Here is a 16,051-nt window from a genome sequence, read left to right as displayed (position 1 = left end):
CGGAGTGCCAGAATCAAATCAGGCACTACGTACGAAGGATAACTCCTATACTATAGGAAGTATGGAGAAACTTGAGCTACTACTGGCAACTCACTTTCCGGGAAGCACGCTTCAAACGGATAGGAATACCCCGGTAATGGCTCAAAGTAGACCGTGTGCTACTGATTGGGCCAAAGCAAAATCAATAGTACCAACGGAGAGATTAAGGTGGGCAATTGGTACATTCCAGCCCTACAAATCTCCTGGTCCAGATGGCATTCAGCCAATCCTGCTACAACGAGCGCTAAATCAGCTCGCAGTGCCGATCAGGAAAATACTGATCAGCAGTCTAGCTTTGAAACACATACCTACTGCCTGGAGTATAGCAAAAGTGGTCTTCATTCCAAAAGCTGGAAAGAAATCCGAAGTCGTTCAGACCCATCAGCTTGACATCGTTTTTGCTAAAAACGTTGGAAAAGCTAGTGGACGTCAGCATTAGAAGCACTCTGCTTGTAGAGCATCCGCAGCATGCCTACAGGGCGGGCAGATCAACTGATACTGCCCTATATCACCTGAAAAGCCTTATTGAGGATTCACTTACTCATAAGGAAGTGGCGCTATGTGCCTTTTTAGACATACAGGGTGCATTCGACAATACCTCTCATGAGGCGGTCAACGCATCCCTGGCAAGAAGAGGACTAGATGCAACAACCAGTAGATGGATCAAATCACTACTCGACTCCAAACTTAGCTTCAAAACTCATGTCGATAACACAATTGATAAGTGCACCAGAGCACTTTTCACGTGTAGGAAAATTGCTGGAAAATCGTGGGGAACCTCACCACACATAATAAGATGGCTGTACCTCATGGTAGTCAGACCCATACTAACCTGTGGAGTAATAGCCTGCGGTGATAGAGCACGCCTTAGCACCACTAAGGTGAAACTTCATGAGCTCCAAATAATAGCCTGCATATGCATGACAGGAGCAATGCGCACCTGTCCCACTGCAGCCCTAGAAGTACTAATGGAGGTTACGCCGCTTCATATCGTCATTGAAATGAAACGAAAAGCCACCCTAATAAGAATTGAGGGAGCAGGAAATGACTGCAACCTTACAAGAAAGGATGCTGAAAGCCTAAAAAGGGATATCCCTTTGCTGATGCAACCAAGGGATGAGATGCCAGCTGAGCACAGGTTCGCTCAGAACTTCAGCACTCATCTCAGTAATAAAAACAGTTGGACAACCCTGGGGAAAGTACACCCTATGAAACCACAAACAATAAAGTGGTATACAGACGGATCCCTCACCGACGAGGGAAGTGGGCTGGGGGTTGTAGGCCCCAGGTTAAAATACCACGAATCAATGGGCAGATACACCAGCATTTTTCAAGCTGAGGTCTGTGCTATTGGACGCTATGCGGAGTTTAATCTGCAAAGGAACTATCGTGGCAAGGACATTGCTATGCTGTCTGATAGTCAAGCAGCCATAAAGACGCTCAGCAAAGCTATGATAACATCTAAGCTAGTAAATGAAGTGATGACAGCCCTAGACAAACTGGGAGCTGTCAACAAACTCACAATAAGGTGGGTCCCGGGACACAACAACATCCCGGGAAATGAGCTAGCGGACAACCTAGCCAGGAAAGGGGCAGAGAACCCTCTAATTGGGCCCGAACCATTCTGTGGTGTTGGTCACCACAGAGTACTGGGCTAACTTAAGTCAATATAGGAAGAAAAACGTCTGTCCTTCTGGGAACACCTACCAGGACTTAGGCAGTCTAAGATTCTCCTTCGTGAATATAACCACAAAACATTCAAGACCTTAATGACACACGGGAAAAACACCGTGCGCATTTTAACGGGCCTTCTTACGGGGCACTGCCGACTTCGCACTCAATTGCATAAGATTGGCATTGCAGACAGTGAACTCTGTCGCTTCTGTTGCATGGAGGAGGAGATCTCTACACATATTATATGTGACTGCACGGCGCTTTCCATCAGGAGGAACAGACTCCTGGGCATGTATGTAGTCCCACGGGAAACAATTGCAGCCCTGAACCCCAATAAAATTCTGGCTTTTATATAGTGCACTGGACTTCAGGGAGATCTTTGAGTCATGAAGGGGTAGTACAATAGATCCTACTGGGTCGCAATACACATAGAAACCCACTTAAAAATAATAATACAAATAGCTTAACTCCGAAATCTTTTATTTCATTTTATGTTTATATACTATAAGATGATAATACTACGGGTTTTTGGCCTTCGCAACTCCCCTGGCGGGTAATTTCTGGCTGCAACTGGCTGGGGATGAAGCCGAGGAGGTTGAATTGGCATATCCTCGGTCGCGATCAGAAGATATCGTCCTCCAGGAAAGGTCTTGGCGTTATTACCTGTTTTCGCCGTGATGCCAGACCGGGCTTCAGTCTGGGCGCCACAGATCCACCGGCTCCCAGCCCATCTGCAGCAACCGACTCGAGCTGTGGGTCAGCACTTATGCTTCTGGCACCATGCTGGCTCTTCCTGGACCTGTCGCGTTCACTCTTACTGGATACATCAGCCGCAGTGCCAGTCGATGTTTTTGTCTGGCCCAAAGTGCATGGATATGCTACATCAGGTACCATTTTTTGGATCTTGACTGTTTTAACATCAAGATCGCTGAGTGTCTTAGATTTTCCACCGACACTTCGTTTGGGGGCTTTTGTCTCTTCTTTTCCGGTTGAATCGGAGACAATTTCGATGGTCTTAAAGTTGTTCATGCTTCCCAATTGTTGTCTTCAAGCTAATAAAACTACTATGACTTTAATCAACCATTTAACTGACGAGTTTAAGTTACAAACTTACCTTATTTCAACGTTATTAGGCTGCCTGTTCGCATGTGCTTATTGTTGATATCGATAGACTGATTGAACGATAGCAACCAAATAGTGCTGCGTAACGAAATAATTGGATGGCGTCATCTGGTGCTCGGTCATATACTTATTATAGTGCAATTATTGTGTGTCCTTCTGCAACACTGTGCCTTAGATTTGGATTCTGGCTGGCCGCGTCCAACAACCAGTTGTAGTTAGGACCCGTCTAGTGGTTAGGACCCTAAGTTGTGTCCGTGGACACTCAGGATCTCGAATCCTGGTCACGGCAATGTTGAAATAAACATTGTCACTGAGATGGGGGTTTTCTTATAAATAGTTTGTGTATATTATCTGAAGTGATAAAAACTTCTCTCATTCAAACGATGTAAATTTAATTTTAACGCTGATTATTTAGACATATTACATTTTTATTTAATTGTATACTCTGAAGATTGCTAAGGATCAATTGGCACTATGTAAAAAATTCTTGTTTTGCATTGCCTTAACGTTATTATTATTTAAAAATAGCTTAGAAATACTAATAGCCGAATCTATGTACACAATATCACAAAATAAATTTCAAAAATGACTTCATATTAGAATATCAAACACTTATAAATTACAAAAATAACACAGTTACCTTCCTTGAGAAAACATACAAGCTAATTACTTCAGAACCGGAAAGAATACAAAAATGTTATATTCAAGAGACGAGAACCAATTAAAAACTCAGGGCAGGATTTAATATAAAAAATAGATTTTTCACTGTTTCGATTAGATGACCCAAATCAGGAGGAAAGTTGAAAGGTTCATTAAATGAAATTTAAAATCTTCAATATAAGGAAGGAGACAAATTAACATTTACAAATACCAATAAACACTTACTAAATGCAACACATAACTCCCCAATTTATTCAAAACCGTACCAAATTGAAGTCGTAAACCAAGTACAGGAAATGCTTAATCAGGGATTAATTAAGGAAAGTAATTCGCTATACAACAGTCCTACCTAGGAAATACCAAAAAAACTGATGCTTCTTGAATAATTAAATAAAGAGTAGTAATTGATTAAAGAATACTCAATGAAATAACTATCCCTGACAAATATCCAATACCAAACATGGACAAAATCCTTGGTAAATTAAGAAAATGTCAATATTTATCAAAACTATTAATTTGGCAAAGGGATTTCACCAAATATAAATGGACCCAGAATCAATATCTAAAACTGCATTCTCCACCAAAAGCGGACATAATGAATATATTCGAGAGTCATTTGGCCTTAGGAATGTACCCGCTACCTCTCAAAGGTGCAAGAACAATATCCTTCGACCTTTGCTTAACAAACACTGTTTAGTGTATTTGGATGATATTAAATATGTATTTGGATGATTTTATATTATATTTTATTATAATTTATTGCACATACCTTACCGAACATTTAAATTCATTAAAACTAATTTTTTTTTAAATTCACAGAAGCAAATATAAAATTGCAGCTAAATAAATGTGAATTCTTTTGTGAATCCCCTTAAAAGGGTAGCCTATGCTTGGTTCTATTTCTTATTGTGGTTCTTGATTATTATCCCTTTTACTCGTAGAGTAAACTAACTAACCAGACTAACTAGCTTCCAGAGACAGCGCAAGTTTGTTTCCAATTTCCAGCCAGAATCCAAATCTAAGGCACAGTGTTGCAGAAGGACACACAATAATTGCACTATAATAAGTATATGACCGAGCACCAGATGACGCCATCCAATTATTTCGTTACGCAGCACTATTTGGTTGCTATCGTTCAATCAGTCTATCGATATCAACAATAAGCACATGCGAACAGGCAGCCTAATAACGTTGAAATAAGGTAAGTTTGTAACTTAAACTCGTCAGTTAAATGGTTGATTAAAGTCATAGTAGTTTTATTAGCTTGAAGACAACAATTGGGAAGCATGAACAACTTTAAGACCATCGAAATTGTCTCCGATTCAACCGGAAAAGAAGAGACAAAAGCCCCCAAACGAAGTGTCGGTGGAAAATCTAAGACACTCAGCGATCTTGATGTTAAAACAGTCAAGATCGAAAAAATGGTACCTGATGTAGCATATCCACGCACCTTGGGCCGGACAAAAACATCGACTGGCACTGCGGCTGATGTATCCAGTAAGAGTGGACGCGACAGGTCCAGGAAGAGCCAGCATGGCGCCAGAAGCATAAGTGCTGACCCACAGCTCGAGTCGGTTGCTGCAGATGGGCTGGGAGCCGGTGGATCCAAGGCATCTAAGAAACAGGACAAGGCGCGCGCGGCCATCAAAAGTTTTGTACAGAGCGATGAGATGCAGGGGCTCATCAAGCGCATCGCCATCGAGCGGATTCGCTGCAACTTCCTGCTGACCGCCTATCAGCTGCCCGACATGAACTTCACCCTCAACACGCCCATGGACACGCTACGCAATAGGTTCGAGAAGTGCCTCCAGCAGCGTCGCGACCGAGGATATGCCAATTCAACCTCCTCGGCTTCATCCCCAGCCAGTTGCAGCCAGAAATTACCCGCCAGGGGAGTTGCGAAGGCCAAAAACCCGTAGTATTATCATCTTATAGTATATAAACATAAAATGAAATAAAAGATTTCGGAGTTAAGCTATTTGTATTATTATTTTTAAGTGGGTTTCTATGTGTATTGCGACCCAGTAGGATCTATTGTACTACCCCTTCATGACTCAAAGATCTCCCTGAAGTCCAGTGCACTATATAAAAGCCAGAATTTTATTGGGGTTCAGGGCTGCAATTGTTTCCCGTGGGACTACATACATGCCCAGGAGTCTGTTCCTCCTGATGGAAAGCGCCGTGCAGTCACATATAATATGTGTAGAGATCTCCTCCTCCATGCAACAGAAGCGACAGAGTTCACTGTCTGCAATGCCAATCTTATGCAATTGAGTGCGAAGTCGGCAGTGCCCCGTAAGAAGGCCCGTTAAAATGCGCACGGTGTTTTTCCCGTGTGTCATTAAGGTCTTGAATGTTTTGTGGTTATATTCACGAAGGAGAATCTTAGACTGCCTAAGTCCTGGTAGGTGTTCCCAGAAGGACAGACGTTTTTCTTCCTATATTGACTTAAGTTAGCCCAGTACTCTGTGGTGACCAACACCACAGAATGGTTCGGGCCCAATTAGAGGGTTCTCTGCCCCTTTCCTGGCTAGGTTGTCCGCTAGCTCATTTCCCGGGATGTTGTTGTGTCCCGGGACCCACCTTATTGTGAGTTTGTTGACAGCTCCCAGTTTGTCTAGGGCTGTCATCACTTCATTTACTAGCTTAGATGTTATCTTAGCTTTGCTGAGCGTCTTTATGGCTGCTTGACTATCAGACAGCATAGCAATGTCCTTGCCACGATAGTTCTATTGCAGATTAAACTCCGCATAGCGTCCAATAGCACAGACCTCAGCTTGAAAAATGCTGGTGTATCTGCCCATTGATTCGTGGTATTTTAACCTGGGGCCTACAACCCCCAGCCCACTTCCCTCGTCGGTGAGGGATCCGTCTGTATACCACTTTATTGTTTGTGGTTTCATAGGGTGTACTTTCCCCAGGGTTGTCCAACTGTTTTTATTACTGAGATGAGTGCTGAAGTTCTGAGCGAACCTGTGCTCAGCTGGCATCTCATCCCTTGGTTGCATCAGCAAAGGGATAATCCCTTTTTAGGCTTTCAGCATCCTTTCTTGTAAGGTTGCAGTCATTTCCTGCTCCCTCAATTCTTATTAGGGTGGCTTTCCGTTTCATTTCAATGACGATATGAAGCGGCGTAACCTCCATTAGTACTTCTAGGGCTGCAGTGGGACAGGTGCGCATTGCTCCTGTCATGCATATGCAGGCTATTATTTGGAGCTTATGAAGTTTCACCTTAGTGGTGCTAAGGCGTGCTCTATCACCGCAGGCTATTACTCCACAGGTTAGTATGGGTCTGACTACCATGAGGTACAGCCATCTTATTATGCGTGGTGAGGTTCCCCACGATTTTCCAGCAATTTTCCTACACGTGAAAAGTGCTCTGGTGCACTTATCAATTGTGTTATCGATATGAGTTTTGAAGCTAAGTTTGGAGTCGAGGGTTATCCCAAGATTCTTTGCTGGCCTTTATGCGACATTCTGACAGGGTTATTGCCTTCATTCTATGTAGCTTGTACCTATTTGTGAAAGGAACAATAACAGTTTTGCTAGGATTTAGGCTCAGGCCTACTTCCTTGCACCATTCGCTGGTCATATTGAGGCCCAGTTGAATGATATCGCAGAGTGTTTCCTCATATTTACCTCTGGCTATAATGACAATATCGTCAGCACAGCCCTGGCAAAGTATACCTCTGCGGGTCAGTCTGTCCAGCAGCCCGTCTACCAGCAAGCTCCACAAGAGAGGCGAGAGGACACCCCCTTGGGGGCATCCCCTTGTGGTAGATACTGTGGACGACTGTCCTCCTATAGTGGCGAGCCATGGCCTAGATGACAGTAGTGATTTGATCCATCTACTGGTTGTTGCATCTAGTCCTCTTCTTGCCAGGGATGCGTTGACCGCCTCATGAGAGGTATTGTCGAATGCACCCTGTATGTCTAAAAAGGCACATAGCGCCACTTCCTTATGAGTAAGTGAATCCTCAATAAGGCTTTTCAGGTGATATAGGGCAGTATCAGTTGATCTGCCCGCCCTGTAGGCATGCTGCGGATGCTCTACAAGCAGAGTGCTTCTAATGCTGACGTCCACTACCTTTTCCAACGTTTTTAGCAAAAACGATGTCAAGCTGATGGGTCTGAACGACTTCGGATTTCTTTCCAGCTTTTGGAATGAAGACCACTTTTGCTATACTCCAGGCAGTAGGTATGTGTTTCAAAGCTAGACTGCTGATCAGTATTTTCCTGATCGGCACTGCGAGCTGATTTAGCGCTCGTTGTAGCAGGATTGGCTGAATGCCATCTGGACCAGGAGATTTGTAGGGCTGGAATGTACCAATTGCCCACCTTAATCTCTCCGTTGGTACTATTGATTTTGCTTTGGCCCAATCAGTAGCACACGGTCTACTTTGAGCCATTACCGGGGTATTCCCATCCGGTGCGTAATGTTTACTTCAGTGTCCAGCGGGGCGAATGCTTCGGGTTGTTGGGCAAGAATGGAGCCGGGAAGTCCACAATCTTCAAGCTGCTCACTGGGCAATTGCAGCCCGACGTGGGTCAAATTTACTTCGAGCAAGTGAGTAACTTCTTTTAAGATCCAATTTTAAGCTATATTAGTATATTTAATTTTTATAACAAACAAACTGTTTAGCTATTGAGCTTTTTCAATAGCTGTTGCGAATAATAAAACCGAAGAAAGTTTGCTTTTATAACGACAGTTTTTATTTTGCGAAATGTTATTATTTTACGATAGCGATAATCGAATGCGTAAGTTTAGTCTTTTCCGAAACACGAAGAATTGGCAACTGGCGGGCAGGCAGCCGAAATGCAGCGCCCAAGCTTAACGTAAGTGGCTAACAACAACAAACAAGGAATGAGCGCCGTACAGATAAATGCGTACGAGAGCAGCGGTTTGCACTATGGGCATCGCAACTGCTACCACTGATTAATTTGACTTATAATATTAAAGAATATGATTAGTCTACTGCACAGTTTTGGCGGCTGCATGACCCAACACAAACCTTTCATTGAAAATGATTTTAAGATTATTATTTATTTTATTTATTATTCATACACGGAAACAATTGAACTGTAGAAGTTTAAAATCATGTTTTAAAAGCCAAAAACAGCCACCACATTTTTGTGCTAACTGAGAATAATTATTTGTGTTATTTCAATAGCTATCTGCAGAATGTTACTTATACGCAGTGTGGCTCGGTCATGTTCTTTGTGGCTTTACATTTGCCTGACAACTGTGGTATTAATTGCAACTCGTTTTTCAGCCCGGCATTTCATACTGCCCGCAGAGCAACCCGCTGGACCCGCTGCTGACGACGACCGAGTGCATCCGCTTCTACGGACGCCTGCGGGGCATTCGCGATCTGGATCAATTTTTGGACCGTGTGCTGGACACGTACGAGCTGCGTCCCTACAAGGATGTCCAGGTGCGGAACCTGAGTGGCGGCAATAGGCGCAAGCTAACTGTGGCTGTGACCTGTTGCGGATGCACGCCCACCGTCCTGATGGATGAACCAACGAGCGACATGGATCCCGTGACCAGGGACATGGTGTATGCCACCATCGAGCAGCTGCTGCTGGCCCGCAGAGCGGTGGTGCTGACCTCTCATTCCGTTTCGGAGATCGAGCATCTGTGCCAAAGGGTGGCGGTGCTTAGGGCGGGCCAGGTCATCGCCAGCGATAGTCCGCAGCGGTTGAAATCAGAACATGGTGGTTACTACTCCGTGACCTGCTTCTGCGGCCCCGCCCAACAGGCTATTCTTTCAAGAAGCTTGAGTCAACGATTGCCGGGAGCCCGGGACTTGCAGCACTATGCCCACAGCTTGCGGTTCCTCGTCAGGATCCGTTCGCCTGGCAGCCTGGGCGATGCCCCCCTTCTCTCTGAACTCTTCGCCATCCTTCGCGATGTCTGCGTGAATGTGGCTCGCTTTTCGCTGAGTCGCTGCCGTTTCGAGACCGTTTTCGAACGAATCCTTGACAGCAGCGAGTCGAATGGCAGCAATGGCGTGCACAAGGATCAGCAGCAGCAGGATGCCAGGAAGGATCTGCCAAGCAAATCCCCTGCTGTCGGTGGCACTCTCGAAACCGGCTATATTCATTGTGGCTATGAGGAGACAAGAACTTAAACGACTCAGTCATGCTCCGATTTTGAAACCAAAAACGACTAAATTCAAATTCCATTTTTTAATCGAATAATCGTTATTATTCCGGACTTTTTAGTGTGTTCAAAATTACAGTTGCATCAAAACTAAATTAGAGTAATTAAGAAATTAAAATGACCATTAAGAAAGCTTAGCAAACCAAATTATATTGTTCTGCTGTTATATTCAACTAGACAAATCATTTTTTTTGTTTTGTAAACTGATTTCGGTGTACTACTTGTTATTATTTTATCAAATATTGGACGTCATTTGAAATAATTAGGCAGATAATAATAATTAGAAATTTAAAAGGCAAAGGATTTCCCAGAAAAATTTTATTTCTAATAATTTAGCTGCGTACATATTTAAAAATGCTAGCTTTATAATGAAGTTTGAAACTTACTATTATCGTGGGTGGAATAAATTAGTTTATAAGTCATGAAACATGTTTATAGCCGACATATGCATATAGATTAGTACCCTAATGCAATTTTTTTTAATAGTTAGACCAGTTTTATGTGATAAGATGTGATAAGTTGGGGCCTACGTGGCAATAATTTACTTAATTCTGGGTGTTCTGTTTAGACATTATGAGTCCCTCCCTTGCCCCAAAACATTATTTCCATAGAGCTTTAATAAATATTTACTGTGTGCGTGAAATGTAAGATCAATCTATCGATAAAAAATAGGTATGTATATGTATATGTCAGGGCGGAATCCTAATAGGATCTGTCTGAAGTTTTGTATTGCAATTTGAAAACTAATAGAGAGAATGATGTATATATGAATTCTTATGTCTGATATCTGTTGTTGAGTTAATACGCTTTATATACATAAATGTATGTTTTGTCCAAAATCGAAAATGTGAAATTCAAAATCTTGTCATATGTCATTAAAAAAAGACGCATGAGTTTGAAAATCTATGCATATTTCGCAATGCTGAAATCTTAAAGAATGATATGCCAATGAAAACAGACAATATTTCTAAGTATTTCTAACTCTGAACATTTCGTTCATCTAATCTTTCGAAAAAATTTCGGCTATATTGACCGGCTGTTAATAGTGATCCTTCAGTGAAACTTGGGACTGAAATCAATACATGTAAGGGTGTAATAAATTGAATTATTTTGCACAAACTAGACATAAATACTTCCCGAGATCTCAGCGTTTATAAGCATATAAGAAACCCCTATTTTAACATGCGCATTATGCAGGTGACTCAAATATACACAAGCAAACATTAAATTCGCTACGATTCCAAGTTTTCGTTGCAAAATAATTGAAAACAAAAAAGTTTTCCATACTAACACTTAATTTCAAACTGATCGTTTATATGACAGCTATATGAGATAGTGGTCCGATCCGGGTGATTTTTTTATATAATTTTGCTAGAAAAATAAGAAAATTTTGTTTTAAGTGTCTACCTGAACTAGAAGTATGTTTGGCCACTTTCCCCATACAATGGGAACCACTGCAATGACCAGTTAACATAAAAGATGATCCCTACAAGTACGCTACACTTTACACAACATAGACAATTTGACGACGACAATTCTATACGACTTCCCTGAACTCGATCTTAAAGCGAAACAAATGCTGCTAGCTTGCTATCCCAGTTCTTTTGGCTTGGGTCTATGTAAGCTTTAATAGCTGCTTAGAATCCAACTTGTAATTTATACAAACTCACTTAAAAGAAATTATTCAATACGAGGAATCTCACTGAAACTACAACCCAGGCTTCGAACCAGGGTTACCACGCTCACAACGTGGGGTCCTAACCACTAGACGATCACGGCTACATCGGGCGATAAAACCGCTGCCAGACGACTGGTTTCAGCACAGTGCGCAGAAAATCATAGCAATTCAAAGTATGCAATTGTCCAATCTGTGATTACCAAGCAAATAATGGAAACCATGTCTTAAACAAATCTAAGTACCAGCAAAACGAATTTTAAGTTGTCTTGAATAATATTGAAGGGAACTGATCTTTAATCTATTGCTTCTTACAAATAGCTTAACAACGAAATCTTTTATTTCATTTTATCCTGATATACTATAAGATGATAATACTACGGGTTTTTGGCCTTCGCAACTCCCTTGGCGGGTAATTTCTGGCTGCAACTGGCTGGGGATGAAGCCGAGGAGGTTGAATTGGCATATCCTCGGTCGCGACGCTGCTGGAGGCGCTTCTCGAACCTATTGCGTAGCGTGTCCATGGGCGTGTTGAGGGTGAAGTTCATGTCGGGCAGCTGATAGGCGGTCAGCAGGAAGTTGCAGCGAATCCGCTCGATGGCGATGCGCTTGATGAGCCCCTGCATCTCATCGCTCTGTACAAAACTTTTGATGGCCGCGCGCGCCTTGTCCTGTTTCTTAGATGCCTTGGATCCACCGGCTCCCAGCCCATCTGCAGCAACCGACTCGAGCTGTGGGTCAGCACTTATGCTTCTGGCACCATGCTGGCTCTTCCTGGACCTGTCGCGTCCACTCTTACTGGATACATCAGCCGCAGTGCCAGTCGATGTTTTTGTCCGGCCCAAGGTGCATGGATATGCTACATCAGGTACAATTTTTTCGATCTTGACTGTTTTAACATCAAGATCGCTGAGTGTCTTAGATTTTCCACCGACACTTCGTTTGGGGGCTTTTGTCTCTTCTTTTCCGGTTGAATCGGAGACAATTTCGATGGTCTTAAAGTTGTTCATGCTTCCCAATTGTTGTCTTCAAGCTAATAAAACTACTATGACTTTAATCAACCATTTAACTGACGAGTTTAAGTTACAAACTTACCTTATTTCAACGTTATTAGGCTGCCTGTTCGCATGTGCTTATTGTTGATATCGATAGACTGATTGAACGATAGCAACCAAATAGTGCTGCGTAACGAAATAATTGGATGGCGTCATCTGGTGCTCGGTCATATACTTATTATAGTGCAATTATTGTGTGTCCTTCTGCAACACTGTGCCTTAGATTTGGATTCTGGCTGGAAATTGGAAACAAACTTGCGCTGTCTCTGGAAGCTAGTTAGTCTGGCTAGTTAGTTTACTCTACGAGTAAAAGGGATAATAATCAAGAACCACAATAAGAAATAGAACCAAGCATAGGCTACCCTTTTAAGGGGATTCACAAAAGAATTCACATTTATATAGCTGTGTGTTTAAAAAAAACCATAGTTTTAATGAATTGAAATGTTCGGTAAGGTATGTGCAATAAATTATAATAGAATATAATATAAAATCATCCAAATACATATTTAATATCATCCAAATACACTAAACAGTGTTTGTTAAGCAAAGGTCGAAGGATATTGTTCTTGCACCTTTGAGAGGTAGCGGGTACATTCCTAAGGCCAAATGACTCTCGAATGTATTCATTATGTCCGCTTTTGGTGGAGAATGCAGTTTTAGATATTGATTCTGGGTCCATTTATATTTGGTGAAATCCCTTTGCCAAATTAATAGAAAAATATTGACATTTTCTTAATTTACCAAGGATTTTGTCCATGTTTGGTATTGGATATTTGTCAGGGATAGTTATTTCATTGAGTATTCTTTAATCAATTACTACTCTTTATTTAATTATTCAAGAAGCATCAGTTTTTTTGGTATTTCCTAGGTAGGACTGTTGTATAGCGAATTACTTTCATTAATTAATCCCTGATTAAGCATTTCCTGTACTTGGTTTACGACTTCAATTTGGTACGGTTTTGAATAAATTGGGGAGTTATGTGTTGCATTTAGTAAGTGTTTATTGGTATTTGTAAATGTTAATTTGTCTCCTTCTTTATATTGAAGATTTTAAATTTCATTTAATGAACCTTTCAACTTTCCTCCTGATTTTGGTCATCTAATCGAAACAGTGAAAAATCTATTTTTTATATTAAATCCTGCCCTGAGTTTTTAATTGGTTCTCGTCTCTTGAATATAACATTTTTGTATTTTTTCCGGTTCTGAAGTAATTAGCTTGTATGTTTTCTCAAGGAAGGTAACTGTGTTATTTTTGTAATATATAAATGTTTGATATACTAATATGAAGTCATTTTTGAAATTTATTTTGTGATATTGTGTACATAGATTCGGCTATTAGTATTTCTAAGCTATTTTTAAATAATAATAACGTTAAGGCAATGCAAAACAAGAATTTTTTACATAGTGCCAATTGATCCTTAGCAATCTTCAGAGTATACAATTAAATAAAAATGTAATATGTCTAAATAATCAGCGTTAAAATTAAATTTACATCGTTTGAATGAGAGAAGTTTTTATCACTTCAGATAATATACACAAACTATTTATAAGAAAACCCCCATCTCAGTGACAATGTTTATTTCAACATTGCCGTGACCAGGATTCGAGATCCTGAGTGTCCACGGACACAACGTAGGGTCCTAACCACTAGACGGGTCCTAACTACAACTGGTTGTTGGACGCGGCCAGCCAGAATCCAAATCTAAGGCACAGTGTTGCAGAAGGACACACAATAATTGCACTATAATAAGTATATGACCGAGCACCAGATGACGCCATCCAATTATTTCGTTACGCAGCACTATTTGGTTGCTATCGTTCAATCAGTCTATCGATATCAACAATAAGCACATGCGAACAGGCAGCCTAATAACGTTGAAATAAGGTAAGTTTGTAACTGAAACTCGTCAGTTAAATGGTTGATTAAAGTCATAGTAGTTTTATTAGCTTGAAGACAACAATTGGGAAGCATGAACAACTTTAAGACCATCGAAATTGTCTCCGATTCAACCGGAAAAGAAGAGACAAAAGCCCCCAAACGAAGTGTCGGTGGAAAATCTAAGACACTCAGCGATCTTGATGTTAAAACAGTCAAGATCGAAAAAATGGTACCTGATGTAGCATATTCATGCACCTTGGGCCGGACAAAAACATCGACTGGCACTGCGGCTGATGTATCCAGTAAGAGTGGACGCGACAGGTCCAGGAAGAGCCAGCATGGTGCCAGAAGCATAAGTGCTGACCCACAGCTCGAGTCGGTTGCTGCAGATGGGCTGGGAGCCGGTGGATCCAAGGCATCTAAGAAACAGGACAAGGCGCGCGCGGCCATCAAAAGTTTTGTACAGAGCGATGAGATGCAGGGGCTCATCAAGCGCATCGCCATCGAGCGGATTCGCTGCAACTTCCTGCTGACCGCCTATCAGCTGCCCGACATGAGCTTCACCCTCAACACGCCCATGGACACGCTACGCAATAGGTTCGAGAAGCGCCTCCAGCAGCGTCGCGACCGAGGATATGCCAATTCAACCTCCTCGGCTTCATCCCCAGCCAGTTGCAGCCAGAAATTACCCGCCAAGGGAGTTGCGAAGGCCAAAAACCCGTAGTATTATCATCTTATAATATATAAACATAAAATGAAATAAAAGATTTCGTTGTTAAGCTATTTGTAAGAAGCAATAGATTAAAGAACAGTTCCCTTCAATACTATTCAAGACAACTTAAAATTCGTTTTGCTGGTACTTAGATTTGTTTACGACATGGTTTCCATTACTTGCTTGGTAATCACAGATTGGACAATTGCATACTTTGAATTGCTATGATTTTCTGCGCACTGTGCTGAAACCAGTCGTCTGGCAGCGGTTTTATCGCCCGATGTAGCCGTGATCGTCTAGTGGTTAGGACCCCACGTTGTGAGCGTGGTAACCCTGGTTCGAAGCCTGGTTTGTAGTTTCAGTGAGATTCCTCGTATTGAATAATTTCTTTTAAGTGAGTTTGTATAAATTACAAGTTGGATTCTTAGCAGCTATTAAAGCTTACATAGACCCAAGCCAAAAGAACTGGGATAGCAAGCTAGCAGCATTTGTTTCGCTTTAAGATCGAGTTCAGGGAAGTCGTATAGAATTGTCGTCGTCAAATTGTCTATGTTGTGTAAAGTGTAGCGTACTTGTAGGGATCATCTTTTATGTTAACTGGTCATTGCAGTGGTTCCCATTGTATGGGGAAAGTGGCCAAACATACTTCTAGTTCAGGTAGACACTTAAAACAAAATTTTCTTATTTTTCTAGCAAAATTATATAAAAAAATCACCCGGATCGGACCACTATCTCATATAGCTGTCATATAAACGATCAGTTTGAAATTAAGTGTTAGTATGGAAAACTTTTTTGTTTTCAATTATTTTGCAACGAAAACTTGGAATCGTAGCGAATTTAATGTTTGCTTGTGTATATTTGAGTCACCTGCATAATGCGCATGTTAAAATAGGGGTTTCTTATATGCTTATAAACGCTGAGATCTCGGGAAGTATTTATGTCTAGTTTGTGCAAAATAATTCAATTTATTACACCCTTACATGTATTGATTTCAGTCCCAAGTTTCACTGAAGGATCACTATTAACAGCCGGTCAATATAGCCGAAATTTTTTCGAAAGATTAGATGAA

At 41.5% G+C, this 16,051-nt stretch overlaps 5 protein-coding genes across 13 annotated transcripts; 3 read left to right on the top strand and 2 right to left on the bottom strand.

Annotated features, from left to right (window-relative positions):
* Nucleotides 1-2,173: 2,173 nt before the first annotated feature.
* Nucleotides 2,174-3,033, bottom strand: LOC120285369. Of its 3 annotated transcripts, none has more exons than XM_044923670.1 (2): nt 2,828-3,033; nt 2,174-2,777 (listed from the first exon to the last, which is right to left on the bottom strand). In XM_044923670.1, the coding sequence occupies exon 2, from the start codon at nt 2,740-2,742 to the stop codon at nt 2,335-2,337; it is 408 nt and encodes a 135-aa protein (XP_044779605.1). In that variant the 5' UTR covers nt 2,743-2,777; nt 2,828-3,033; the 3' UTR covers nt 2,174-2,334. The 3 variants fall into 3 exon arrangements, with proteins under 3 accessions (XP_044779605.1, XP_039153802.1, XP_039153801.1); XM_039297868.2 differs by having other exon boundaries at nt 2,177-2,765; nt 2,828-3,025; XM_039297867.2 differs by having other exon boundaries at nt 2,178-2,774; nt 2,828-3,025.
* A 1,450-nt stretch (nt 3,034-4,483) lies between these two features.
* On the top strand, nt 4,484-5,463 carry LOC120285367. Of its 3 annotated transcripts, none has more exons than XM_044923667.1 (2): nt 4,484-4,696; nt 4,747-5,463. In XM_044923667.1, exon 2 carries the CDS (start codon nt 4,782-4,784, stop codon nt 5,412-5,414), a length of 633 nt encoding a protein of 210 aa, XP_044779602.1. In that variant the 5' UTR covers nt 4,484-4,696; nt 4,747-4,781; the 3' UTR covers nt 5,415-5,463. The 3 variants fall into 3 exon arrangements, with proteins under 3 accessions (XP_044779602.1, XP_039153799.1, XP_039153798.1); XM_039297865.2 differs by having other exon boundaries at nt 4,491-4,696; nt 4,759-5,461; XM_039297864.2 differs by having other exon boundaries at nt 4,491-4,696; nt 4,750-5,461.
* A 1,682-nt stretch (nt 5,464-7,145) lies between these two features.
* Nucleotides 7,146-10,309, top strand: LOC120285368 (nod factor export ATP-binding protein I-like). The gene is made up of 3 exons (XM_039297866.2): nt 7,146-7,349; nt 7,883-8,062; nt 8,769-10,309. The coding sequence occupies exons 1-3, from the start codon at nt 7,146-7,148 to the stop codon at nt 9,627-9,629; spliced, it is 1,245 nt and encodes a 414-aa protein (XP_039153800.2). The 3' UTR covers nt 9,630-10,309.
* Nucleotides 10,310-11,607: 1,298 nt separating this feature from the next.
* LOC6726581 lies at nt 11,608-12,642 on the bottom strand. 3 transcript variants are annotated; one of them, XM_044923668.1, is made up of 2 exons: nt 12,432-12,642; nt 11,608-12,381 (listed from the first exon to the last, which is right to left on the bottom strand). In XM_044923668.1, exon 2 carries the CDS (start codon nt 12,344-12,346, stop codon nt 11,714-11,716), a length of 633 nt encoding a protein of 210 aa, XP_044779603.1. In that variant the 5' UTR covers nt 12,347-12,381; nt 12,432-12,642; the 3' UTR covers nt 11,608-11,713. The 3 variants fall into 3 exon arrangements, with proteins under 3 accessions (XP_044779603.1, XP_016022680.2, XP_039153797.1); XM_016172286.3 differs by having other exon boundaries at nt 11,608-12,378; nt 12,432-12,638; XM_039297863.2 differs by having other exon boundaries at nt 11,608-12,369; nt 12,432-12,638.
* A 1,421-nt stretch (nt 12,643-14,063) lies between these two features.
* Nucleotides 14,064-15,094, top strand: LOC120285370. Of its 3 annotated transcripts, none has more exons than XM_044923669.1 (2): nt 14,064-14,276; nt 14,327-15,094. In XM_044923669.1, the coding sequence occupies exon 2, from the start codon at nt 14,362-14,364 to the stop codon at nt 14,992-14,994; it is 633 nt and encodes a 210-aa protein (XP_044779604.1). In that variant the 5' UTR covers nt 14,064-14,276; nt 14,327-14,361; the 3' UTR covers nt 14,995-15,094. The 3 variants fall into 3 exon arrangements, with proteins under 3 accessions (XP_044779604.1, XP_039153813.1, XP_039153812.1); XM_039297879.2 differs by having other exon boundaries at nt 14,072-14,276; nt 14,339-15,092; XM_039297878.2 differs by having other exon boundaries at nt 14,072-14,276; nt 14,330-15,092.
* The last annotated feature ends 957 nt before the right edge of the window (nt 15,095-16,051 follow it).

This window comes from Drosophila simulans, chromosome X, assembly GCF_016746395.2.
Source record: "Drosophila simulans strain w501 chromosome X, Prin_Dsim_3.1, whole genome shotgun sequence".
Lineage (NCBI taxonomy): Eukaryota > Metazoa > Arthropoda > Insecta > Diptera > Drosophilidae > Drosophila > Drosophila simulans.
The sequence above is the reverse complement of the archived record's forward strand: the minus strand, read 5'-3'. Positions and strand labels throughout refer to the sequence as shown.